This window comes from Podarcis bocagei (genome assembly GCF_964188305.1).
Source record: "Podarcis bocagei genome assembly, chromosome: 16".
NCBI classification, from domain to species: Eukaryota; Metazoa; Chordata; class Lepidosauria; order Squamata; family Lacertidae; genus Podarcis; species Podarcis bocagei.
In genome coordinates, this window is record NC_138142.1 from 28,044,128 (window position 1) to 28,069,409 (window position 25,282).

Below are 25,282 nucleotides of genomic sequence, written 5' to 3' on the forward strand. Positions count from 1 at the left end.
CACACCGTCACCATGCGCATTAGATGTGTTTTACATGTCTGGTGTGCATGCACAGCACAGGATCTTCCAGAAACAGAGCTGCCTTTCCCAAACCTGGTGCCCTCTTACAAGTCCCACCAGAGTCCAAATATCTGGAAGGCACCTGGTTGAGGAAGGATCCTTTATATTTGCGCTGCTTTGAATCTGAATCAGTCACCTCCGGTCAGGCTTCAACTCAGAGGTGACCCACCAGCGAAAGATCAACGCCGTCCTCTGCACTGCCTACTCAAAAGGAAGCCCCACGCTGCTTAGTGGGATTCACTCCCAGGTAAAGGCGCGCTCTGGCGTGCTCTGGTCCATGGGGTCACGAAGAGTCGGACACGACTAAACGACTAAACAACAAAAGGCGCGAACATTCCCAGGGCGCGCCTGCGTCTTTCCTCCAGCGGCAGCAGCTCTCCCCAGGAGTGGGCGTGGCTCCGCGCCTTATCTGTCCTTTCAGGCTTCCGCCTCCCTCGTCGTTGATTGGCCGGCTCCGCGGCGTGGGCGTGGCCTCGGCCTTTATATCAGCCTATGGCCGCGCTCACTTCCAGCTCATTCTCAGCAATGGCGCAGTTGTATTCACCTGTCGCGATGCGCATCTCCTCTTGCTTTGGGCTGCTGCTGCTTTTCCTCCCGGCGCTGTTTGCGGGAAGCATCGGGATGCCCGGAGGCCTGACGCCTCGCTCCGTCTCGGATCCCGACGTGCAGAAGGCCGCTGCCTTCGCCGTGTCCGCCTACAACCAGGCCAGCAACAACATGTTCTATTGCCGGCAGCTGAGCATCGTCAAGGCGGAGAGCCAGGTAAGGACGCGGGGGGCTTGCAAGAAATTCTTGGGCCCCTTTTCCACTCTCCATCCCTAAAACTATTTTTTTAAAAAACCACTTAACCTCTCTCTTCACACCAGCCTTCCCCAGCCTGGTGCCCTCCTGCTTTCTTGGCCTGTCATTAGCCTCCAGCCCACAGCCCAAAGCATCTGAAAGGGCGCAGGCTGACATAGAGAAGTAGCCTAGTCGTTGAAGGAAGGAGGGCCTGGCGGGGGTGTGTGTGGAGAGGGGAATGGAAGGGCTGTAACTCAGCCGTAGAGCATCTGTCTTGCGTGTAGAAGGTCCCAGATCATAGCTGCCAACCTTCCTTTTTTTGCGGGAAATTCCCTTATTCCAGCGCCGTTTCCCGCTGCTATCCCGGATTGTTAGATATCCCGTAGACTGTCCCCGGGACAGGTGAGGCTGCTGATCCCTTATTTTGAAATCCGAAAGTTGACAGCTATGTCCCAAATTGAAAAGCAGAGTGCAAGTTGTCATTTATCTGCCTTGAATGCAGAAGATCCCAGGTTCAGTCCCTGGCATCCCTAGGTAGGGCTGGGAGAGACAACCCCCCCCCCCCCGCCGCCGCCTGAAATGCTGGAGAGTCATTGCTGCCAGTCAGTGTAGACAATAATGGGCAAGATGGATGAACGGTCTGTCGGTTTAAAGGCAACTTCTTAAGTTCCTGGAAGCTGGGGGCGGAGGGAAGAGAATTGAGATGGGTTGACACAGTAGGAGAGAGAGAGTGTGTGTGTGATGGTTTTATGTAGGGGGGAGGAGTCCTAACGAAAGGACAGGATTGGAAATCGTGGCTCCTTAAGAGCTGTCACGGACTGCTAAATGCCCCCAGGCCAAGTTGCAAGCTGAATAAATGCATGATGTTCTGGCACCTGCTGTAGACTAATGATGTGTACATACAAACGCTCATTTTAAATTCAGTTTTCTTAAATGCTTCAGTGTGAACCTAAGTCAAGCGAAAGGTTAAACACTCAGCCCCCCCCCCCCCGCTAGAAAGGCTAAAATATCTAGGTAGGTAGACTGGGCTTTCTTTCCCCCACCATCCCTGGGGGGAAATGGCACTGGGATGTAGAAGTCTAGGGTCCTGAGAGAAAAAGGAACAAGGTAGTCCTCATTGAGGGTGAGGATTGTGGAGGTGCAGTGTGTGTTTGCAGAGCAGGAAGTGAGGTACTGAAAAAGATTCAGAGGTAACATTACTTATTTATGGCAACTCCTGTCCTGCCTTTCAGGATATCCCCCCCCAGGTGGCTTGCAAATACATTCCCAGAAAATACAAACTCATATTAGCATATTAAAAAGCCATCGGGTTCCGAGTTGGTGATAGAAAAGGAAGTGATGGCCACCCATTTTGATGGCTTTGAAAGAGGATTGGACCAATTCACAGAGGCAGAAGGCTGTCAATGGCTATTTGTCATGATGGCTATTCTCTACCTCTGCAGTCAAAGGCAGTACAGTGGTACCTCTGGTTACGTACTTAATTCGTTCTGGAGGTCCATTCTTAGCCTGAAACTGTTCTTAACCTGAAGCATCACTTTAGCTAATGGGGCCTCCCGCTGCTGCTGCCACGCCACTGCCACTCGATTTCTGTTCTCATCCTGAAGCAAAGTTCTTAACCCGAGGTACTATTTCTGGGTTAGTGGAGTCTGTAACCTGAAGCGTCTGTAACCTGAAGCGTATGTAACCTGAGGTTCCACTGTATATATATCTTGCATTATTCTGCTGAATGTCAAATGCCTGATTTGTTTTCCAGGTGGTGGAGGGCATGAAATACTACTTGACTGTCAAATTGGTGAATACCCTGTGTGAGAAGAAGGGAGGGTCAAACCTGAGTGCTGAGGACCTCCAGCACTGCAGCCTGCCCTTGGAAGGAGAACAGCAGGTGAGACTGGGAACCAGATGTGTTGACCGGGGACCTCACAGCTTCTTGGTGTTTATTCAGTGACAAGAAAGGCTGGGTCCTCCCTGTACAACACAGTTTAAAACTGCCATAGATGGAGCAGCTTTGATGATGCGACTTTCCAGCCCTTCATGCAAACAGCCTTAGGAATTTGTGAATATCCTCAGTTTTGTTGAGTAATCCCAAGATACAGTAATGATTCCCTGAACAGCCTGGTGCTCATCTAGTGAACTGGACTACAGCTCCCATCAGCCACAGCAAGCTGTGGGATGCTAGAGCTGATGAGAGCATAATAATTGTTATTGTTATAATTATTAATTACCCACCTTTCACCCTTAGTTCCCGGGGTGGGTTACAACAGTTAAAAGACAATATTCTATCTAACTGGGTAAGCCTGCCTGAACAAAGCTGTTTTTAGCAGGCACCAAAAAGATATGGTGATGGCCTCTGCTATGCCATTGGGCAGGGATTTCCAAAGTGTTACGCTAGCACACTAAAAGATTGATTTATTAGGAATGCGAAATGAGTATTCTGTGCAATCTCACAGGTAAACTAGTCCTAAGCTGTTCAGGGCTTTATACACAGTGGTGCCTCGCAAGACAAAAATAATCCGTTCCGCAAGTCTCTTTGTCTAGCGGTTTTTTCGTCTTGCAAAGCAACCCTATTAGCGGATTAGCGCTGTTAGCGGTTTAGCGGCTATTAAAGGCTTAGCGGCTTAGCGGCTAAAAGGCTATTAGCGGCTTAGCGGCTTAGAAAAAGGGGGGGAGCGAAAAAAATCGCAAGACTCGCAAGACGTTTTCGTCTTGCGAAGCAAGCCCATAGGGAAATTCGTCTTGCGAAGTGCATCGAAAAACGGAAAACCCTTTCGTCTAGCGGGTTTTTCGTCTTGCGAGGCATTCGTCTTGCGGGGCACCACTGTACTCCTAGTAACACCTTGAACCTGGTCTGGTAGCAAATCGGCAAGCAGAGTGGGTCTCTGAGCATAGGTGTTAATAAGCTGACAGGGTCAACTCCTGTTAGAAATTGTGCTGCAGTATTCTGCACTAACTGCAGCTTCTGGTTCAAGCGTAAGGGAAGCCCCACATTGCAGCCAGTCTGTGCCTAGCATTCCCCACTGCCAGCAAGCGCATGGGAATTTGCCTTAAACAGAATCAGACCCTTGGTCCAGGTGCCCACTGCTGTCGATGCTGAGTGGCAACAGCTCTCCAGGTTTTTCAGATGGGAGGGGGTATTTCCTAGTCCTGCCTGGGAATGCTGAAGAATCTAACCAGGGAACTTTCTGCATGCAGTGCAGATGTCCTGGCACTGAGCTGCAGCCTTCCTTGCGCAGAATGTAACCTTAGGCCTATTTCACCTGCCTGGTTGGTGTCGGATTAGAGCATTATATAAGTAGTGTTTATCATGTCCTAAGAATGTTGTGAGGAACTCCTTCCTGTGTTTAATGACTAATCATTGTAAATAAGCAAGAGGCAGCTTCTCTTGTTGAAACTGGCAGCCAGCCAGCCGTTTAATCTTCTTGTCATTTCCACAGTTATTATATTTGTTCACACCCTGCCTTTTCCCCTGATGGAACTCAAGGCAGCTTACAGATAAAAACAAGAACCACTAAGAATATAGCAAAAGCAATCATTAAAAAAAATAAACATTGGTGGAATGAAAACTATAACCTTATATAAAATCTATTAAAGCCAGACAATTGCAACAAGAAGAGCATGGCACCAGTCCTTTCATTAAAAGCGGTCCGTTTCTCAAAGCCTGTTGGAACCAGAAAGTTTTTGCTTGCCAGCAGAACTAAGGCAAGGAGGGAGCCAGTTGAACTTCTCTAGGGAAGGAGCTCCAAACTTTGGGAGCCATCACTGAGAAAGCCCTCTCTCACATCCCCACCAAGTGGGTCTGTAAGGGTAGTGGGACCAAGAGAAAGGCCTCCCCAAAAGACCTCAAAACCTGAGCAGGTTTGTATGAGAGAGTGCGGTTTTTCAGAAAAGCTTGGACTTGAGCTGTTGAAAGCCACAAACCCTTGAAATGTGTAGTCTCTTGGCCAGTGGGTATTTCCTACTACCACCTCCTTGTTGACCTGCCATTCTTGTACAGAAGTAAATCAGAGCAGCCTTTGTGGATGAAGACCAATTGTGGCTCTCCAGGTGTTGATGGACTTCCCACCTCAGTAGTCTCTGGCTGGTGTCAGGTGGAGTCCAGCAACATCTGGAGGACCACAGATGGAAACCCGAGCAAAAATGGGATTTCCATGGGGCTTCCTCCTTCACTATTTTGCTAGGGTTTGGCGTGGGTTTTATTTATTTAAAGAAAGCAATCGTAGTTTTGCTCATCAGTAACCAGCTGACCACCTCTGGACACTTACAGATGGAACATGAATGTGCTGGTCGTTCTTTTGTTCACACTCTGGGTAGACTGCTTCTATATAAGAAGGGTTTATTTTGCTGTTAGCTGAATAGCCGTTAGTTGACATGTCTCCCCCACACAATTCCTTTAGGAAAGCTATCCAGGCCAGTGGCTATTGCCACATCTTGTATATCTTGTGATGCTTGACACCATTAATTTCAATGGGCTCTTAGGACATTAATCTCAATGGGCTCATATGACATTAGGCATATGAGCCCATTGAGATTAATGTTGTCAAGTTAGTCATGTCTGTCTACTTCAATGGGTTTACTCAGAGTATGATTAATACGGGATACAACCTGAAGATTATTTTAACTGTCCAAACACTATGTCTGGATAAAGTGTTATACCTTTATATTTCATGTCCCAAGGGTGATCTGAAACTTGTGGCAGCTAATGGTGGCTGGACTAGTAATAGCAAACAATTGGAAATCTGACATTTCACTTGGCATATTGCGATGGCACAAGGAAGTGTCAGGATGTAGCTTTGTTAACAAACCTTTCCTGTTGCCAATGAGACATTGAAGGATGTGTGTGAAATATGTTTATTTTTTTAAAAAATGGAGCTTGCTTGTTACTAGAATTTTAAATTCCAATACAAATTCACTCTTACAGTCTGACATTTTGCATTTAAATCATAAAAGTGGCCAATTATGCCTAATGGGCAACAAAGCCATGCTTTTTAAAAAATTAAAGAAGTAAATCAGAGTTTGCTGTTTTCGTTATGATCAATAATTTTATAGATGAAATCGTTTTTGTGTTGTAATTTAGCGATAAAAAGCATTGTATTTTACCTTTCACTTTATAAAAAAAGTTCAGTGACTAACATAATAGAATATTATGTTTTGTAATGTAATCTATTTTGTCATTTATATTTTTATCGTAATGAGCATAATGGCTGGCAAATGTAGCTCAGACAAGAGGGAGATGAGGATTTTACAAGGCCAGCAGCTCAAATGCCTGTAAAGAAAAAATGGGTCTTGGTACATGTTCTTGGGTGACCCCTGCCCCCAAATATGGTCTGTGTAAATAGTTCACCAGCTGAGCTGACTGAAGACGTTCCGGGGGCTGTATTAGCAAATTGCAACCCTACATCACTTTCTGCTAATAAAGCCCAGGGCCAAGTCAAGTCACCAGCAAGTTCTCCTTCACAACAACCCTGCTGTGTTGTCCTTGAATAAGCTTCTGTTCATTTGTAAAGGAGAGCTGTCTCTAGTTCTGTGTCCCCTAATGGTTTCCAAAGCCTCTTCCCCCCATATCATCAGAATTCCACTTCCGCCCCCAAATGGCAGTGCTTAATTTTTCCATGGAAAATTTGACATTTCGTAGGCTCAAGAGGGACAATTAATGGATGCAATTAATTACAGGTGCAAGATTAGGGAACCAGCTTTGCTTATTCGATACAAGGAAAAGAAACATTGCTAAATTAGATCATGCTCCAGGGCGTCAGAAACCGTTCCGATGCAAATCGGCACAATTAGGAATCATTTTCAGTTTGGAGTTTCCCAGTGAAGCCTCATTGCTGTGCCTGAGAATCACCTCTGTACGCAGCTGGAATGTTCTTGGTTGGTCTGAAAATCTGCAATGGGGCAATGAGATGGACTCTCCAAGCCTGCTGCACTACGGGAGACAACAAGGACAGTTTGGTGTCTTTCCCCCCCACAACTGTGCCTCGGATGAGTGGCAGCTTGAATGTGTGCAGGCCAGGCAAAGGGGCAGGTGCTCTCTTGCTGCAAATATGTTCTGAGGTTGACTCTAGATAACCCCAGATGGAAGCAGGGTCCCCAGCTATAGTTGTATTGGTGCAAAATGCGTCATTTTGTTTCAGCCTGTTGGTGCTGTGTTTAATCTGAGCCGAGGCTCCCTCTGCCTTAACCCCGAGTATTTATTGACGAAGCAACAGAGATGAGTGTGTATGAAGTTCATTCGACTCACCACTGAGCAGGGCCAGCTGACTACGGCATCATTGGGGTTTGAGGCATCCAGGGATGAGACTCCCAAAGAATCCCAAGCCGTCATCCTTTTGTGTGCTGGCTGCCCGTCTTGCACTGACCTCTTTCCTGCCTCCTCCTCACGTTCTCAAAACTGGAAAAAACGTGGGAGTGGAACGTGGCATGTCTCAAGATGCACTGAAGGCACTGACAGGTCTATCCTGAAACAGGTTCTGCTTGTCTTGGAAATGTTGCCTGTGCAGTTCCTGAGATTTCAGAAGAAATCCCTGTGACCTTTCCAGGGAAGGTTCTTCCTGAGAGCAGGGAGGAAGCAGCCTTGCGCATTGCATTCCTGTTTAGTGAGGACACGTCATTGCACAAAAACCCTCCAGTGCTTCTGCCTTCTTGACCAACTTTTTTTTTAACTGTTCTCTTTATTCATGAGGCTCTTGCTGGAACAAGGTTGTCTAGAATCCACATTCCCATGACGAGCCATTTCCACACCGGGGCTGGTTCCCAATTCTGTGCCACTCTCCTGCTCCTGGCCCAAAGCGAGTTCGCCATAATGCCTTCCTTGCTCTTTGAGGCCTATGCTGTTGAATGTTGTTGCTTCCATATTTCAGATAGACTGCTCCTGTTCCAGGTCTCTCTTCTATTCCCCCACCAGAAATGTTCGGCAACTGTGACTGGGCTGCGTCTGTGGGAGAGTTTCTCCTGCAAGTTCTTAAAGTATTGGAAGCCTGTGCTGTAGTATCTCAGACTGCAGGGCTTTTAGGGTGGCTACCCTGCCCCTGTTCTGTGGAATAGCATCCACAGATATAACAGGGCACCCACGATCTGCACTTTCTGGAAACAACCGGAGGTATTTTTTTTCTGCCAGGCTTTCCCAGCTGGATAAAGGATCTTTGCCACATGTGTTCATTTGTTAGGGTTTTAATTTTGCATTAAATGTGTTAGCTGTTTTGTGTTTTTAACTCTTTTTTGTAATGCAAATTGCCTTGAAAGTGGTTTAGAAGGTGATTAATGAATCAATTATAATAACCCTCCCCCCATTTAGCTCTAATTGTCTGGATATTTTTTCTCCTCTCTCCTTTTCCCTCTTTCCAGAAACAAATCTGTGAGTTCCAGGTCTGGTCCCGTCCATGGCTCAGTGACACGCGACTAACACACATGAGCTGCAGAGCAGCCAGTTCCTGAACGTCACGCCTGGGGGTGACTCGGATGGACCTCGGCTTCCCTGCTGCCTGGATGAACTCAGGCCAAAGCATCATTCCTGGGGGGCCAGTGCAAGCTTGAAACTATCTACCCCACTCCTATCTCAAGAATGGAAAATCACTATTTTAATTCTGAAATCACGTATCTCACATTTCTAAAATTGCACTGGGGCTTTTCTACCATGCCTCCAAATATACTCCCTCTCTCTTTGTTTTGATGGTCTTGGAAACCTCTTTTTTCTTTGTAACTTGGTGATTCATCCCAATAAAGGTATCACTTGGTCAGTGTTCGGGTGTTATTGCTTTCTTCCTTGTAACGAGCTCATTCTCACTTTCCTGCACAGAATTCCACCACCTAAAGGACTCCATCCATTGTATTGAAATAATTCCACCTTGCTTCTGTTGTCTACCTCAGTGGGAATGAAATTAAATTCCTGGAAGTGGGTCACCCAGACAGTGTTTTGAGTTTGCAGCACATGCCAAGGTTGAACATTGCCGGTGTCTGAGCTCTCCCCCTCCCCAGTCCTGTTTGTTTGTTTGTTTTAGTTCATTTGCTTCCCACTTTTTGATCCAAGGAACTGACGGTACCAAACATAGTTCTTCCCCATCCCACAACAACCCTGTGAAGTAGGTTAGGCTCAGAGGCAATGACTGGCCTATGGGCACCTAGTAAGCATCATGGTTGAGTGGGGATTTGAACCCTGGTCTTTCCCAGGTCCTCATCGGATGCCGGAACCCAGCCTTTCTCAAACTTGGGTCCCCAGAGGTTGATGGAATTAAATCTCCCATCATCCCTGACCACTGGCCATGTTTGGCATTGTAGTCTTAGCAACAATCAGGAGTCCCGAAGTTGAGAAATGCTGCCTAACCACTGCTGAACATGAGTCAACAGTGCGATGTTGCAGCAAAACAAAACAAAACAAACAAACAAACAACAGTAATGGAATTCAAGGCTGCATCAACAGAAGCAGAGTGTCTAGTTCAAGGGAAGTCCTAGTACAGTGGTACCTTGGTTCTCAAACGCCTTGGTACTCAAAACAACTTGGAACCCAAACACTGCAAACCCGGAAGTAAGTGCTCTGGTTTGTGAACTTTTTTCGGAAGCCGAACATGCTCTGCTTTGAGTGTTACATTTCCGATCTGAGTGCCACACTTCCATTTTGAGTGTTATGCTGAGGTCTGTCTGTTTTTGCTATTTTGCCTTTTTGTTTTTGTGACTGTGTGGAACCCAGTTCAGCTACTGATTGATTGATTCTGTGACTGTAGTACAGGGGTCAGCAAACTTTTTCAGCAGGGGGCCAGTCCACTGTCCCTCAGACCATGTGGGGGGGGGCAGACTATACTTTGGAAAAAATAATGAGCTAATTCCTATGCCCCACAAATAACCCAGAGATGCATTTGAAATAATAGGACACATTCTACTCCTGTAAAAACACGCTGATTTCCGGACTGGCCGCAGGCTGGATTTTGAAGGTCATTGGGCCGCATCCGGCCCCCGGGCCTTAGTTTGCCTACCCATGCTGTAGTACATTGTTTATTGCTTTCATTTCATAAATCAGTGGTCTCATTAAGTAGTAAAATTAATTTTAAATCGCTGTTTTAGGGGTTGTTTTTAAAAGCCTGGAACGGATTAATCCATTTTGCATTACTTTCTGTGGGAAAGTACGCCTTGGTTTTGGAATGGACTTCCAGAACAGATTAAGTTTGAGAACCAAGGTGCCACTGTATGCCACCTGCTGTTCAGCTCCCTTCCTTCGCCCCTCCCTATCCCAATAAGCACTAGTCACCACTGGCAGAGAGGGTGGACAAGACACACACACAAAGTTTACAAAGCCATTCAACTTCATGGCAATGCTTGTGCGAGTTAATTTTATTACCCCTATTTCGGAACGAAAAGAGACAGAGATGGAGAAGGACCAGAGCGTCTAGGATGAGGAGGGGGCACAGTGGATTCAGACACCCCCTTTTAGTGGGAGAGTTTCTAGGCTTGCATCTACATGATTATTTTGCAGCTGTGGAGGAAGAGGAACAGACCAAGGTGGGGGCTTCTCCTCCTCCTGCCCCCACCGCAGTTGACTGGCGGCAACATCCAGGGGTTAGGCAGGGTCTTCACCACAACTCTCGAACATGCAGCGGTTTGCATTTGTGGTGAACCACAGCTATCGAGCCTTCTCTTGCATCCATATATATTCTGAAGTTGCAGTTCAGATTCTGTGAACAAGTGTGGCAGGGGTGGGGGTGGAGAGGGGGGAAGATGAAAGAAACAAGTCAGAAATGTGGGGGTTTGTCCATGCCATCAAATATGACGATGAAAAACTGTGGCCACAGCAGTTCTCCTTAATAGCAAATGGAAAGTTTCCCAGTGAATTCTGTGGAGGCCTTGAGTAAGAGCAGGGTTGGATCCTGCCTTCAACTTTCTGCCTCATGAGCAGATCCGCTCTCATTAAGAAAGAACCTTTTTTCAATGGAAGAGCATGGCTGAATCAAGACATATTTGAAAAACACTGTGCAAATGCTTTTTTAAAAAAAAAGTTTTAAAAATATATGGCGGTTGCCATTAGCTCACTAGCACCATCTAGTGCCACGTTTGTATAATGCACCCAAAACACACTTAAAACGTTATATTTGCAGCTGTATAGCTGAGCCTCACCTCTTTGTTCTGGCTTTTGAGGAGCATATGTTTAGCACCCACATTATTTCTGTGATGCTAAGTTGTTTTAAACTGTTTTTTTTAATGTATTACTTTTATTGCATATTTATACTCTGCCTTTTCCTCTGACAGGACTCAAGGCGCTTAGAGATAATATTATATATTCAAACAGAATGTAGCCAAAGCCATTGTACATCCAACACTCTTGCTTCTCATGCAGAAAATGAAAAAAATGGGGGGGGGGAGAGGAGGGGAAAGGAAGAAAAAAGAAAATGACATATGAAGGGGGGGGACACCCACAGAATGTAACAAAAATTCTATAGTACCATGAATAAAATTTTAAAATATCATTTACATTGTCATTCCAGAAATGTAAAAACAAAGCCCGCCTTTCAATAAATTAGTTTTCTTCATTATTAAGTATTGCTGCATCGTTCAGATAGCTTTAAACAATGCAGATAAAATATAAAAAAGCTAAAAACATATTAAAATGCCATTGAAAAGTTATTGAACTCTAATGGAATTCAACAGAACGAAAAGAAAAACTGAATTGGTTAAAGTAAAAATAATAAAGACAGCACAGTTCTATGGAAAGCCCTCTCTCAGTGATGCAAACGTTTCCCCTCAAAAACCTAGAAACCATGCGGCACTACCTGGAACAATAATTTGGGTCTCGTGACCATCTCTTGGGGTGCCACCAGGCAGCTGCCCTACGCCCCAACAAACATTTACACTTTCAGTGTCAATTTGTAGTGGACTGTCTGCTTCTCCTCCTGCTACATAACTGCTGCTTGACACTCCTGTCTTACTGATTTTGCTCTGGCCTCCTTTGATTCTCCCCAGTCCACTGTTTCCAACCCTGCAGTCTGGCCTCACCTCCCTTATCTCAACAGCAGAAGTGAGTCTTGAGTTAAGACACCACGCTGCCAAGCCGCCTTGCTCTCCCCCATCCTGCCTTGGCAGAACTGGCTGTAGCTGGCAAGGTTTTCCACCTTTCTCTCTCCTCTGCCTGCAGCAAGGGGTCCCCCCCTGCCATTCCCTTCAGGGGCAGAGGGGGTGGTCCACCCTGGGTGACACTCTGGGGGGGGGGCGGTTGACAAGATGGCCCCTGCCCCCCAGGTGTAGAGCGACTGAGGGTGTGCGCAGTCAGTATGGGCGCCTCTCGCACGGCGACCGTATGGACTGCTGCTGTCTCGTGCCCTCCATATGGGCACCCATAGATTCAACGTGCTGCCACCTGCCTTATTGCAGGGCAGATTTGAGGGTAAGCCATACATGGAACGAGTCTGCCCCTGCGGCTTGATGGAGGTAGAAACTGTCTCTCATGTCTTGTTACGCTGCCGTTTCTACGGGGATATACGCTCGGTATTTATCATTCCTGTTATACAAAAATCTCCAAATGGGTCTGAACTTCAAAGTCTAAAACTCCTGGTAGAGGACAAGGATCTAGAGATCACGCTAAGGGTGCCCAAATTCTGTGTGAGTGCCATAAAACTTAGGGGACAAGCTGTACTACCCAAATGATTAAGGTTTTAAATGATAATTTTAGGTTATATTTTAGTGATCAAGATTTAACATATTTTTTTAACTGCCGCTATATCTGAATTGTCTCAATGCAATTGCAATTCAATGTATTCCTGTTGCGTTTTATGATTTTCCTGATATTGTAAGTGAGCCGGAACTGGTCTGTGACCGTAATAATAAAATTCTATTCTTCAGGGGCTTGCCCTAGATGTCCTTTGGGGTGTCCCTTCCAACCTTACAATGCTATGATGCTGTGACTAAATGGACGCTGTTAGCTCACCTCCTGTTCGCCTGGAGGTGGCAGGTTGCAACCTTTCAGCTCTGGCAATGGCTCCTTCTTTGAAGAGTGCATAAAATGCACAAAATGTTCCATCATGTCACGATGCTCCCTCAGGTCCTCCTTTCTGCAGTCGGTCTTCGCCAGTAACATCTTCATGTGCACCATTGTTCCAATGGCATCCTGGAAGCAGAGAATAAGAAGCTCACAGCTTCTGTGCTGCCAACCAGCTCCTGGCCTGGCATTGTGCATGTATGTCCCCAGAGGCAATTTTTCAGGGAATAAGGGTTTTGCATCAAGTCAGTGCTTAATTTCAGCCCTGAAATCTGATTTCAGGGTCAAGGCTCAAGCTTTCAAATGTCTACACTGTTCAGTTAAAGCACATTTAAGCCTGGTGACCCCCCCCCATCATAGTTACAAAGGGGGAAGGACAGAGGGACAAGTGCCCACCCCAAAGAGCCCACCCCCTTTGCTCCCTGCCCCATGGCTGGACTCTGTTATCACCACATATTGCTATTTTTCTTTGAGAGATATTGATGTGTGGGATGCAACTCACCCACCTAGAAATATACTTTACCCTCTGTGCCTGCCTAACTACTGCATTTGTTTCCTTGATGCCACAACTAGCTGCAGTTCCCAATAGACTTAACAAGCTACAGTTCCCAGGATTTTTTTTGGGGGGGAGAGCCATGTGCTTTAAATGTGTATCAAATGTGCATTGTATGTATGGTGCCAATCTGCCCTAAGCGTGAAAGGTGTGAGAAAGGGTGTCAAAGCATGTGCAGAGTGCCTTTTCATGGCTATTAGGGAACCACACCCTTACACAGCCCTTACAATGTTTGGCTTATAGGGCAAATTCAGAGATGTGATGGTGAAATCTCTCCCACCCCCCTTTCTTCTTTGAAATTAAGCACTTTGCACACACCCCTCCCTTCATGCGATCTCTGGCTCCCCCCCACACACTTTTTTTTCCTCCAGCACCAGCTGGCAGAAGAGAGAGGACATTTCTCATGCAACCTCAGAACTCTACAGCCATTGCAACAGGGCTTGCCCACCCACGAGGCAAGGTGAGGCGATTGCCTCAGCCAGCAGGTTCCACAGGACCAGCAGAGCCCGATGTTTCTCTCCCCCCCCCACTTTCCCCCTTATGTAGATCTTCCCCCACCCCTTTTTCCCTGGTGGTAAAGGAGGCATTATTTTGTCCACCTGAGGTACCAGCATTGTGCAGCCATAAATCCAAACCATGGAAATTGAGGGCAGTGGTTTTCAGTGGGGTGCCTTGTATGACGGTCAGGGGTGCCATGGGCAACACTGGCCTCTGTCCCTCTTTCTTTCCTTCCCTCCCTCTGATGCCCTATTGCATCTCTGCCTCCCAAAGGCTTGCACAGCTGTTTGTTGCAGCAGCCCTGGCTATAAGCTCCCCAGGCAAATGGCACCTCTGGTGCTGGCCAGGGGGTGCTGGTTGCCAGGAGCTGAGGTGGCATCAGAGTAAGCAAACCAGCGGCTAAGGGAGCCCAGCCAGTCTGTTTGTCAGCCCTTGCTGTTGGATATGGACATATAAGTGGGAGGCCGGGCAGGCAGGCTTGTTGTGTGCAATACCTGCCTGGGAGCTGAAGGAGAGCCTTTCCACCATGCAGGCCCACTGCTGCAACTGCTGTCTCCCAAGGTGAGCAAGGTGCTGGCCTCACATTCACCTTTGGCCAGTCTCTGTCAGGCTGCTAAGGTGGGGGGCATCCTCTTCCCAGGCCCCTGTGGGGAGGCGTGAGCAGGCACCTCTCTTTGGGGTGGCAGGGGAAGGAAGTGGCAGCTCAGAGATGGGGGGCAGTGGTGGCTGCCCGGAGGACTCCCAAGGAGAGGGGAAAGTAGAGGAGGCTGAGGGAACACTCCACATGGGTGTTCAAAAAGGGGTGAGGGGCTGCAGGTGACAGAACTGGGCTCCTGAGCCCCACAGGGGAGCTGCAGAAAGAATGTAGCTTTTCAAGGGAGCCCTGGACTCAAAATGTTTGAAAACCTCTGCTATAGGCTCTTAACTGATGGAAGTAATTGGTATTTGGACAAACATCAGAACGAGAGACGAAAAGAAAGGACAGTTGTCAGGGCAGGAGAAGGGAGCCAGCTAGAGGGAAGTCCTTGCCTGCAAAAGCCCCACAATACATGAGAAAGCACAAACTAAGACTGCCTCCTTCTTCTTTACCATCACAAGGACTAGGAACCTTATTCTTCCAACTCTTCACCCACCCACCTCCATGTCATCTTGTGGACAACTTACAAAGGGGGGGGGATATGCTCCAGAACCACAAGGGGAGGGGAGCAGGGCTGAGTGGCTCTTATCCCTGCCCTCAAACACTGCTATGGTGGTCTGATGGGTTTTGGGTGTCTGCCTGGGGGCAAAAGAGAGAGGGTGCTCCAAATGGGGGACATTCCACCACCCGGGAGCCCTTGGGGTGCCTGTTTCCTTTACCTTGAATGTTGGAGGTTTGGACTCCACGCTCCTGTAAATACCATCATAATATGGAAGCTTGTTAAAATAGTCCACAGCCAGGAACTCCAAAACCAGCGGTTCTCCTTCTTCAAAGCTTTCCATTGCCTCCCGTTCTTCGGATGAAGTTGGCTCCATCTGCTCCTCAGACGCTTCTGGGGCAAGTGGCTCTCCTGACTCTTCCCAGGAGGGCTGCTCTTCTTCTTCTTCTTGCCCCCACGCCGGCTGCCCCAGGAGCAGGGCTCCCACGAGGAGCAGCGGCAAACACAGCCAGGATCCGGTCATTGTGGCAAGGAAAGGCTGGGAACTCAGAGGCTGCCTGGCTGGAGGCGAGAGCCCTGCAGATATAGGGATGGAGGAGGCTCCGCCCCCTGGTGTCTCTGCCCACCCCAATGGGAAGGACCCCACCTCCTCCAAGACACGTCCACAAGGCAACCAGATCAGAGAGAAGAAAAGTGAGTCGAGTCCGAGAACCCAGCACAGACTTGTGACTTCACGCTCAGGCTCTGGGAGGTCCCTTTCGCTCCTCTGATTCAGATACCTCTCATGACAAGCTATCATTTACTAATCAAAACAGGCGCTAGGAGATTTATTTCTTCGGCCCTCTGTTCTCCCCAGTGAGCCCTCCAGGATGCTGCAGTTCAGTTCTCTGGGATGCCGTGAGGCGAGGGGGCGTCCCAAGTTGGTACAAATGCTCAGAAGCTGGATTTTTCACTTCCACCTGGGAATGGAAGAATGTGTCAATACCAGTTCCCTCTCTTCTTTTCAATCTTAAATTCAGCTTCAGTTTGTCATTTTAGATTTATTTATTTTTTTTTAAAAAAGTCCTCATGAGAATTCTTCAGTGTTTTTCCATAAATAAACATATTTTTTGTGTATGCAGTTCTGGCCAGGGAATAGGGAGAAATATGATTCAGTTTGCATTTAAAAAGGAATCACTCAGATCCATACTTTATGAGAAGGAAAACACTTTGAAATTTGTGTTTATCTGAATTTTGCAGTGCTACCCTCCAACTAACGATGTTTCCCAAAATTAGGGGAATTCCTTGCAAAAATGGGTACATTAGTCAGAACTGCAACAAACACGTGCTGCTTCAGAGGAATTTGTGCTATGACTCTGAAGAATTGTCATGAGTTGCTGCAAAATGTGGGGAACTGAATTTAAGACTAGGAAAATGAGGTACTGAGTGAACTGTCAAATGACAGGTACAATTGATAATCACCAGCATACACAGTTTTGCAAACAGCTTCTAGTATTTATTGTATTTCTTCATCATATCAATTTTTCTACATGTTTTTGACTTATGAAAGGCATTTTTTTAAAAAACAACATTGGAGGGAGAACTCTGTTGCAAAATTCAGAGAAGTGTAAATTGTCTGGGGTGTGTTCCAGTTCTCAAACTGTTTTCAAAAGTTTGAAATGAATAGATCTGACTTTAAATGGGAACTGAATTGAGTATTTCCCCCATCCAGCTGACCCCAAAGTATTCCTTCCTAGATTTAAGGAGTGCCTAAATCAGATGGTTTTGGATGCCTCAGAAACAGGCATTCTGGGCTGTTTTGTGCCCAAAATGTTTTCCAAAAGGGTGTTTGTGCACCATGTATCAAAATCAGGCCCATCCTGGCTACATTTTGAAATGCATCTCTCCCCCCCCCCAATTCTGCCACAGAAAGGTGGTATTCTGATTCACCAAAGAATTTTTTTACAGTTACGTTATTAATTCTGGATGAACGCAAAGAGAAATGAAGCTGAACAAACTTTCTTCAGGCCCCCAAATGAGGTGAAATGAGGCAAAGGGAGATTAAGAGGTTTAAAACGTAGAACAAACAGACAAGCAAACCCCAAAAGCCCTTCTTGTCAGATATATTGATAAGGACATCTGATAAAGATTCTTGATGCATTGGCAGTGATCTTTTCAGGGACTCAAATCAAAGCAAAAGTTGCGAGGATTATTAGTTTATTGGGACATTAAAACAAACCCAAAGCTGGCCCATCTCCTGTGGTCACCTGAGGCTTCACCTGGACTGTTGGTTAATCATGTACCTCCAAAATATTTGAATAGCGCCCTGGACCAAGTTCTTGCCAAGGAAAACCCTGCTGAATTGCCCCTTTCAGAACGGGAGCTCCCTGTTCATTGTGCGAAAAGCATACAAAAATATCATCGTTATCATTGATGCCATTTCCATTCAGCTCGGTTGCATTTTGATGTCCTTCCTTGGTCATCTTTTAAAAATAATAACGCTTCATCTCCCCTGTGCTTTATATTCCATTATCTCCATTGCTGACCTTGGCAGGGACAGGTGGTGCTCTGGGCCAGGAAGAGGGCCCAGTGCGGGTGACTGGTTGGACTGGGCAGGGTAGAGGGAGCTCCTGCACACACTGTCAATGCTGAGGCAAAACAAGCCTATGGACAAATGAGGTCTGTGTCTTCTCTGAAAGCTTGGAGAGCTGTCGCCAGTAAGTTTAGACTAAACCAGGGAGTAGGACCTGTGTCCTTCGAGATGCTCCCAGCAGCCCCTGCAGCCAGCATGGCCAATAGTCCAGGATAATGGGAGCTGGAATCCTGCACCATCTAGAAAGCATTTGGTTGGCTGTCTCCTGGATGTCAACAGTGCTGAGCTCAATGGCCCCATGGCCTGACTCTCCATATAATGCGTCTATGAATGTTCCTTGGATTTGCAACAGCCCAGTTTTATTATTGAAAGCTTTCCCCAGTACAGTGGTACCTCAGGTTACATATGCTTCAGGTTACATACGCTTCAGGTTACAGACTTCGCTAACCCAGAAATAGTACCTCGGGTTAAGAACTTTGCTTCAGGATGTAAACAGAAATTGTGCTCTGGCGGTGCGGCGGCAGTGGGAGGCCCCATTAGCTAAAGTGGTGCTTCAGGTTAAGAACAGTTTCAGGTTAAGAACGGACCTCCGGAACGAATTAAGTACTTAACCTGAGGTACCACTGTAATCATAGATGTGTGGAGAGAGATATCTCTCTCAGTAGAGCATGAGCTTAATCTCAGGGTTGCGGGTTCAAGTCCCTCATAGGGTAAAAAGATTCCTGTTTTACGGGGGGCTGGACTAGATGACTCTCATGGTCCCTTCCGACTCTACAGTTCTATGATTCTATAGTGCAGAAGGTTGGGAATGAGAATCTTTGTGTCACCTGATTTTTCCTCAGATTATACATGTTTAAAAGGGATCCAGGGGAGAGCCTGGAAATCACAGAACGGTTCGCTTTCGCCTGGAAAAGCGGCGGGAAGTATTGTTAAAGATAAAATGACCAAGCATACAGAAGAACAAGCTCCTAGTACGTTTCCGAGCACAATTCAAAGTGTTGGTGCTGACTGTTAAAGCCCTTAATGGCCTCGGCCCAGTATACCTGAAGGAGCGTCTCCAGCCCCAGTGTTCAGCCCGGACACTGAGGTCCAGTGCTGAGGACCTTCTGGCAGTTCCCTCACTGTGAGAATTGAGGTTACAGGGAACCAGGCAGAGGGTCTTCTCGGTAGTGGCACCTGCCCTGTGGAGCGCCCTCCCATCAGATATCAAGGAAATAAGCAACTATCTTACTTTTAAAAGACATCTGAAGGCAGCCCTGCTTAGGGAAGTTTTTAATGTTTAATGCTGTATTGTGTTTTTAATATTCGGTTGGGAGTCACCCGGAGTGGCTGGGGAAACCCAGCCAGATGGGTGGGGTATAAATATTATTATTATTATTATTATTATTATTATTATTATTATTATTATTATTATTATTATTTTGTTGTTGTTGTTGTTGTTGTTGTTGAAGCACCAGCATGGCCCAGTCTTATGAACCTATTAGATGCCTTTGAGCATGTCAACAAGAAAATAGATGGGGGCAGCTGGAGGCAGGATTGCTGGAAAACCAGGGAAGGGAGCGGGCTCCTGTGCTCAGATCCTGCTTGCAGGTTTCCCACAGGCATCTGCTTGGCCACTGTGAGAACAAGATGCTGGACTACATAGGCAATTGGCTGATCCAGCAGGCTCTTCTTATGCTCTTAGGTTTCTTGCCATTGCTTAAAAAAATAGTAACAAAGGGAAAATCCCAAAGAAATGGCATGGGAAATTCTGCAGAAGTGGCACCTCACTCCAATCCACCTGCCCCACATTAGTGGTGCTCACAGCCACCCACAACTTGGGGGCAGATGTGCAATGTTGGGTTCCACATCTCCACATGTGGTGGACCTGTGACAAGGTGGCTACATTCTGCAAGGAAGTCTTCCAAGTACCGTATTTTTCGCTCTATAGGAAGCACTTTTCCCCCTCCAAAAATGTGCGTCCTATGGAGCGAATGCAGGCTTTCGCTGAAGCCTGGGGAGTGAGAGGGGTCGGTGCGCACCAACCCCTCTCGCTCTCCAGGCTTCAGGGAGCTATCCGCAAGCCTTCGGAGCGCGGTGGGAGTTCCCGCTGGGCTCCGAAGGCTTGCGGATAGCAGCCTGAAGCCCGGGAAGCGCAGCACAAACTCCCAGCTTCCCCCACCCCCAGCCCGGCAAGCTCCGGGAGCGAAGGCGAAGTTGTGCGCTTTCTTTATTTCCCCCCCTAAAAACTAGGTGCGCCCTATGGTCCGGTGCGCCCTATGGAGCGAAAAATACGGTAATCAGAGAGATAACTGCAGAAAACACAGTCAAAGGCTCAGAGTTGGCCTTGCTTAATCTTGACCTAGAGAACAATATAAAGCTGCATTTTAAGCATCTTACCAGCCCATAATAGCCAGACTTTAAAAATTCTTAGAGGGTGAAACATTGACCACACAGTATAAGAAAGCCTGTAGATTAGCACCGATAGGAAAATTATGCAGGGGGAATTAAACAAAAAGAGGTGTTCTTGTTTGATTGGTGCAGTTTTACTATGCACAGTGCAAAAGAGGAGAAGGTGAAACCTTTGGCACCTTACAAAATTGTACAGTATGGTGCTGTAGATTGCCTGTGGCAGCTGGAACTGCCACACAGCCGGGAGTGCGATAAAGCGAGGGCTGTAAGCGCCGATGCAATTCAACCTCACCACTTCTGTTGCTAAAGATTTCTGTGAGGAATAGCTTGTGATGGTGTTTTGGTACAAATTCCATAGAATTTGGTATGGATTCCCTGGAATTCAAAGGGTTATGAAAGAAAACACAGTATATGGAATAAAATAAGTACAGTGGTACCTCGGGTTAAGTACTTAATTCATTCCGGAGGTCTGTTCTTAACCTGAATCTGTTCTTAACCTGAAGCATCACTTTAGCTAATGGGGCCTCCTGCTGCCGCTGCACCGCTGGAGCACGATTTCTGTTCTCATCCTGAAGCAAAGTTCTTAACCTGAGGTACTATTTCTTGGTTAGTGGAGTCTGTAACCTGAAGCGTCTGTAACCTGAAGCATATGTAACCCGAGGTACCACTGTAGTAAAAATGCAATTAGAAATCAATAATGGATTCATGATTATTTTATACGTTTTGCATAAATATGAACCTTACATTCCACTATGGAATATATTTTGTGACACTCCTCCTCCTCCTCCTCCTCCTCCTCCTCCTCCTTCTTCTTCTTCTTCTTCTTCCTCTTACAACTGTTTAATTATTATTTCTAGCTTGATGTTTTGTTTTTGCTTATTGCATTTGCAGATCTTATTAAAGAAATCCAATAATAATAATAATAATAATAATAATAATAATAATAATAATAATAATGACTATTTAATGCAGGCAAGCCATGGACCACTAGCATGAAGTTCATGGACCACAATTTGGGAAACCTCTGTCCAAGCACCTTAGTAAACAATAGCTTTTCATGAGAGGTAATTGAACTGCAGGAGCAAAGGGGATCTCCCAAAGGCTGAGTCTGGAGCCACGAGTCTGTGCTGGATTGTCAGATTCAGCTCACTTTTCTCCTCTGTGATGTGGACATGTCTTGGAGGAGGCGGGGTCCTTCCAGATGGGGTGGGCGGAGCCACCAGGGGGCGGAGCCTCCTCCATCCCTATATCTGCAGGGCTTTCGCCTCCAGCCAGGCAGACTCTGAGTTCCCAGCCTTTCCTTGCCACAATGACCAGATCCTGGCTGTGTTTGTCGTTGCTCCTCGTGGGAGCCCTGCTCCTGGGGCAGCCGGTGTGGGGGCAAGAAGAAGAAGAAGAGCAGCCCTCCTGGGGAGATGAGCCTGTCCCAGAGGAGCCTGAGGAGCAGATGGTGCCACCTTCGGCCGAAGAAGAAGAGGGGGATTGGGAAGAAGAGGAAAGCCTGGAAGATTCAGACTACTGGAGACCACGCAGCTTTGAGGACCATGAGAGGATGATGGCTCAAGCGCGTAGAAGGTTTATGGAGGAGGAGGCAGCATACAGCGCACAGCCAGTGCATGACTTCATGAAGCATATGGCGGTGGCTCACTATAACAAATATGACTGGCAAAGCAGATATGGCAATTACTACAAGCACTATGAGAGCAGCCATATGGATGTCGAGGTGAGCAAAGCAGAGGTTGTGAAAGGTTCCCCAAGTGTGTGTTGGCTGTGTGTGTGTGTGTGTGGACTCTGGGACCATAGAATCCTAGAATTGTAGAATTGGCAGGCATCCCAAGGATACATCTAGCTGAATCCCCTTCAATGCAGGAATCATTGCTGAACGCCTTTCAGATAGTCATTCAACCTTTGTGCGAAAACCTCCAGTGAAGGAGAGCCCGCCATTTTCTGAGGGACTGTTCGTTCCACTGTTGAACAGCTCTTGCCCTCAGAAAGTCCTTCCTAATGTTTAGTCAGAATCTCCATTCTTGGCACTTGAATCCATTGGTACGGTTCCTACCCTTCGGGTGTAAGACACCTGGGGACCTTCATTACTGTTGTTTATTAGATTTAAGAACCACCCTTCATCATAAGCTCTCGGGGCACAGAATACAATACAGGATTAAAAACAAGTCAATAGTGAAAACAAAGCAGTAAAATAATAAGCCCCCCTTTTTCTCAGACGTATTTAAAAGGCTGTTGGATATTAATCAGAGGAATGTTTTTTGCCTGGTCCCTAAAAATATATAATGAAGGTGCCTGGCGACCCTCCCTGGGGAGAGCATTCCACAAATGGGGAGCCACTACAGAGAAGGCCCTTCCTCTCTCCTGAGGCTGAGAAAAGGCACAGATAAAGTGGGGAACTAGAAAATATTGTTCTGTTGAGATTCCCCTTGTATAGGGTGGAGGCTCCTCTAGCGTTCAGGTGGTGGGGCTTGTGGGTGCAACTGAGCCCCCGCCATCCCTCTGCACCAGGACATCCCAACCTGATGCTCCCTCATTTTCCCAGTCTGAAGTACAGTTATCCAGCTTAGAATCATAGAACTGTAGTGTTGGAAGGAACCACAAAGGTCATCCAGTCCAACCCCCTGCAATGTAGAAATCCTTCACCCAACATAGGACTCAAACCCACATCCCAGAGATTAAGATCCTCATGCTCTACCAATTGAGCTATCCCAGCAATCCACGGATTTATTTCTTTTAAAACATCCTCATGAAAATCCCTTACCATCTGGGTGCAAATTTCTCCTAATTAACAAATTTTTTTGCATGCAGTTTTGTCTCACATTTTTTGCAGGCATCTTTTCCCAAGCACAATGCATTTCTGTATGTTACTTACATTCTTAGGCACACTTTCGCCCCAGTATGTATGAAGGTTGGTTTTGTAGTCAGAGAACACCAGGCAGGGGGGCAGTGTTTGGAATCAAAGAGCAAGAATCTCCCCACCCCCTTTAAAAAAGTCACTTCCTGCTTCTGCTGGCAAAAACCCAGACATTTTGCTGAAATTTCAAAATTCCAGACACAAAGCAACCCTAGACTGGAGGGACTCAGAGAGCCAGCATGGTGTAGTGGTTAGAGCGCTGGACTAGGATCTGGGGGACAAGGGTTTGAATTCCCACTCACCTATGAAGCCCATAGGGTGACCTTGGACCAGTCACTCTCTCTTAGCCTAGTCTACCTTGCAGGGTTCTTGTGAGGATAGAACAGAGGGTGAGTGTGCACAGAAGCATGTTCGCCACCTTGAGCTTCTTGAAGAACAGGTGAGCTACAAATGCAAGAACGACAACAGCCTGACTTGGCCTGACATGCCAAGCGTTCTAAGGGTTGGGAGCAATTCCCTGGTGGCGAGCGAAAGGCACTCTGCACATGTTTCGATACCCTTTTTTTGCATTTTACGCACTTAGCACATTCCAAGCTAAGCCCTGCCTTAATGCAAGCCTACATCTCTGGAGACGACTTGGCCAAGCAGAGCCATGCATCAGCTTCAGCTCGAAAGTCTTTCTCGTTCTCTGCTTCCAGAAGGCGCAAGGGATAATACTCACCTTTGAGATGACTTTGGCGAAAACCAACTGCACAAAGGATGACGTGAGCAACCAGGAGGATTCCGTCCCGCGGTACTCCGATCTGTACTTGGAGAGCCAGGGTTGTGTGCTACTACCTGAATCCGAACAGGAGGTAAGATAACAGAATCGGTGTTGTTTTTCAGTCCGGACTGCCAGATGATGTCAGATGTCTTAACATGTCCTGGGAGCAACAGGGAGGCTGGCCCTTTAGGGGGAATGGGGCGCTGCCCTACCAACCTCAGCCTGTTCCCCCCCCCCCCGCCCACAGTCCCATTTTCTTACAAGGGGTGGGTCTGCCTATCGGCTTCCCCCATCCTCAGTCTCTGGGTTGCCCTTGTGGAGCTCAGCAGGGCGGAAAAGGATAATAGCTAAGCAGCGTTAATCTTTGGAACTCGCCCCTGCAGGAGGCAGTGATTGCCACCAACCACGATGGCTTTAAAGGAGGATTAGACAGATTCATGGGGGAGAAGGCTCTTGATGGCTCCTAGCCATGGTGACTGTGCTGTCCCTCCACAGTCAGAAGCAATAATGCTGGAAGAAACCGCAGGAGGGGGGAGATGCGCTTGTGCTCAGGCCATGTTTGCTGGCTCCCCACAGATATCTGGTTGTCCCCTGTGAGAACCGGTTGCTGGACTGGATGAGCCATTGGCCTGATCCAGCAGGCTCTCCTCATGTTAGATCCAGCTCAGCCTTCCTTTGCTTGTATTCCCTGGACAACCAAGCAGTTGCCGTCTATCTCTGACTGTTTCCCCAACATAAAGAGCTGGTCTTTTCAGGATGCTGAGTGCTGCAGCCTGAGTTCATGGCTGTGTCTAACCCGAGGCAAACCACTGGAACCAAAGAGCCCCTTCCTTCTTTCCTAATAAGTGTGTTGCCAGCTTGTCTTCAATACATGGGATTTCTCGTCTTTTGTTTTCTTAATTTGCATGTGTCTCTTGTCCCCCCCCCCATCTTACCTCCGTTTTTAGAAATACGACTGCACGTTTAAAATATTTCTAGATGAGGCGTATGGAGGGGCAACTGTGATTGACGAGGATTGCGAACGTGTTCCTGGAAGAACGGAAGGAATCTCTGAAGAGGCGGAGGTGGAGGACGAGGAGGAGGAGGAGGAAATGTTTGAATCCCCCCTTGAAGAGTATTGAAGATTTGGCCTCCTCTCTGAATGCTGATGCCCACTTTTGCTGGCAGCGGTGGGAGAGAAGCCCCCGCTTGATTTACCCCTTTCCTTCCTTCCGCACCTGCAATGTAATCACTTAGATACAAGCCAGAAAACTCTCCCACTAAAAGGAGGCATTGGAATCCACCGCAGTCCCCTCCGCACCCCAGAATCACTCTCTTCCCACTGTTCCAAAGTAGGATAATAAAATTGACTTGCACAAGCATTACTGTGTGTTTTCATAGAAACAAAAGAGTCAGAAGGTTCCCCCAAGGGTCATCAAGCCCAACCCCTGCGATGCAGAAATCATGGCTAAACAAAAAATTAAGAAAAAATGTATTAAATTTGAGAGAAAATGTTTTAAATTTGAGGTAAAATATATTAAATTTGAGGTAAAATATATTAAATTTGAGGTAATTTGTTACTGATTCGTTAAAAATTTGGAAAACAAATAAATATTATTTGGCCAAAATAATAATAATAATCACAGCTAAAGAATCCCTGACTGTTGGCCACCCAAGCTCTGCTTAAAAAGATGCAAGAAAGGAGAGCCCGCCACCTTCTGAGGCCACCTTCTGAGGCGG

The 25,282-nt window shown here is 46.9% G+C and overlaps 3 protein-coding genes across 3 annotated transcripts; 2 read left to right on the forward strand and 1 right to left on the reverse strand.

Annotated features, from left to right (window-relative positions):
• The first annotated feature begins 537 nt into the window (after positions 1-537).
• On the forward strand, positions 538-8,573 carry CST6 (cystatin E/M). The gene is made up of 3 exons (XM_081174292.1): positions 538-822; positions 2,594-2,722; positions 8,179-8,573. Exons 1-3 carry the CDS (start codon positions 553-555, stop codon positions 8,266-8,268), a joined length of 489 nt encoding a protein of 162 aa, XP_081030418.1. The 5' UTR covers positions 538-552; the 3' UTR covers positions 8,269-8,573.
• Positions 8,574-10,127: 1,554 nt separating this feature from the next.
• Positions 10,128-15,547, reverse strand: LOC308575514 (uncharacterized protein). Its single transcript, XM_081174275.1, has 3 exons — positions 15,198-15,547; positions 12,740-12,919; positions 10,128-10,496 (listed from the first exon to the last, which is right to left on the reverse strand). Exons 1-3 carry the CDS (start codon positions 15,498-15,500, stop codon positions 10,395-10,397), a joined length of 585 nt encoding a protein of 194 aa, XP_081030401.1. The 5' UTR covers positions 15,501-15,547; the 3' UTR covers positions 10,128-10,394.
• Positions 15,548-21,208: 5,661 nt separating this feature from the next.
• On the forward strand, positions 21,209-24,924 carry LOC308575507 (uncharacterized protein). The gene is made up of 3 exons (XM_081174266.1): positions 21,209-21,663; positions 23,499-23,654; positions 24,511-24,924. Exons 1-3 carry the CDS (start codon positions 21,250-21,252, stop codon positions 24,682-24,684), a joined length of 744 nt encoding a protein of 247 aa, XP_081030392.1. The 5' UTR covers positions 21,209-21,249; the 3' UTR covers positions 24,685-24,924.
• The last annotated feature ends 358 nt before the right edge of the window (positions 24,925-25,282 follow it).

Bases quoted from the DNA above. Each gene is read 5' to 3' on its own strand.
- LOC308575507 (XM_081174266.1), top strand. From the start codon at position 21,250: ATGACCAGATCCTGGCTGTGTTTGTCGTTGCTCCTCGTGGGAGCCCTG. The intron at 21,664-23,498 runs GTGAGCAAAGCA...CTCTGCTTCCAG, and splicing joins GCAGCCATATGGATGTCGAG to AAGGCGCAAGGGATAATACT. The intron at 23,655-24,510 runs GTAAGATAACAG...CTCCGTTTTTAG, and splicing joins TACCTGAATCCGAACAGGAG to AAATACGACTGCACGTTTAA.
- CST6 (XM_081174292.1), top strand. From the start codon at position 553: ATGGCCGCGCTCACTTCCAGCTCATTCTCAGCAATGGCGCAGTTGTAT. The intron at 823-2,593 runs GTAAGGACGCGG...TTTGTTTTCCAG, and splicing joins TCGTCAAGGCGGAGAGCCAG to GTGGTGGAGGGCATGAAATA. The intron at 2,723-8,178 runs GTGAGACTGGGA...CCCTCTTTCCAG, and splicing joins CCTTGGAAGGAGAACAGCAG to AAACAAATCTGTGAGTTCCA.
- LOC308575514 (XM_081174275.1), bottom strand. From the start codon at position 15,500: ATGACCGGATCCTGGCTGTGTTTGCCGCTGCTCCTCGTGGGAGCCCTG. The intron at 12,920-15,197 runs GTAAAGGAAACA...CTCTGCTTCCAG, and splicing joins CCAAACCTCCAACATTCAAG to GATGCCATTGGAACAATGGT. The intron at 10,497-12,739 runs GTGAGCTAACAG...ACTTGTTCACAG, and splicing joins CACCTCCAGGCGAACAGGAG to AATCTGAACTGCAACTTCAG.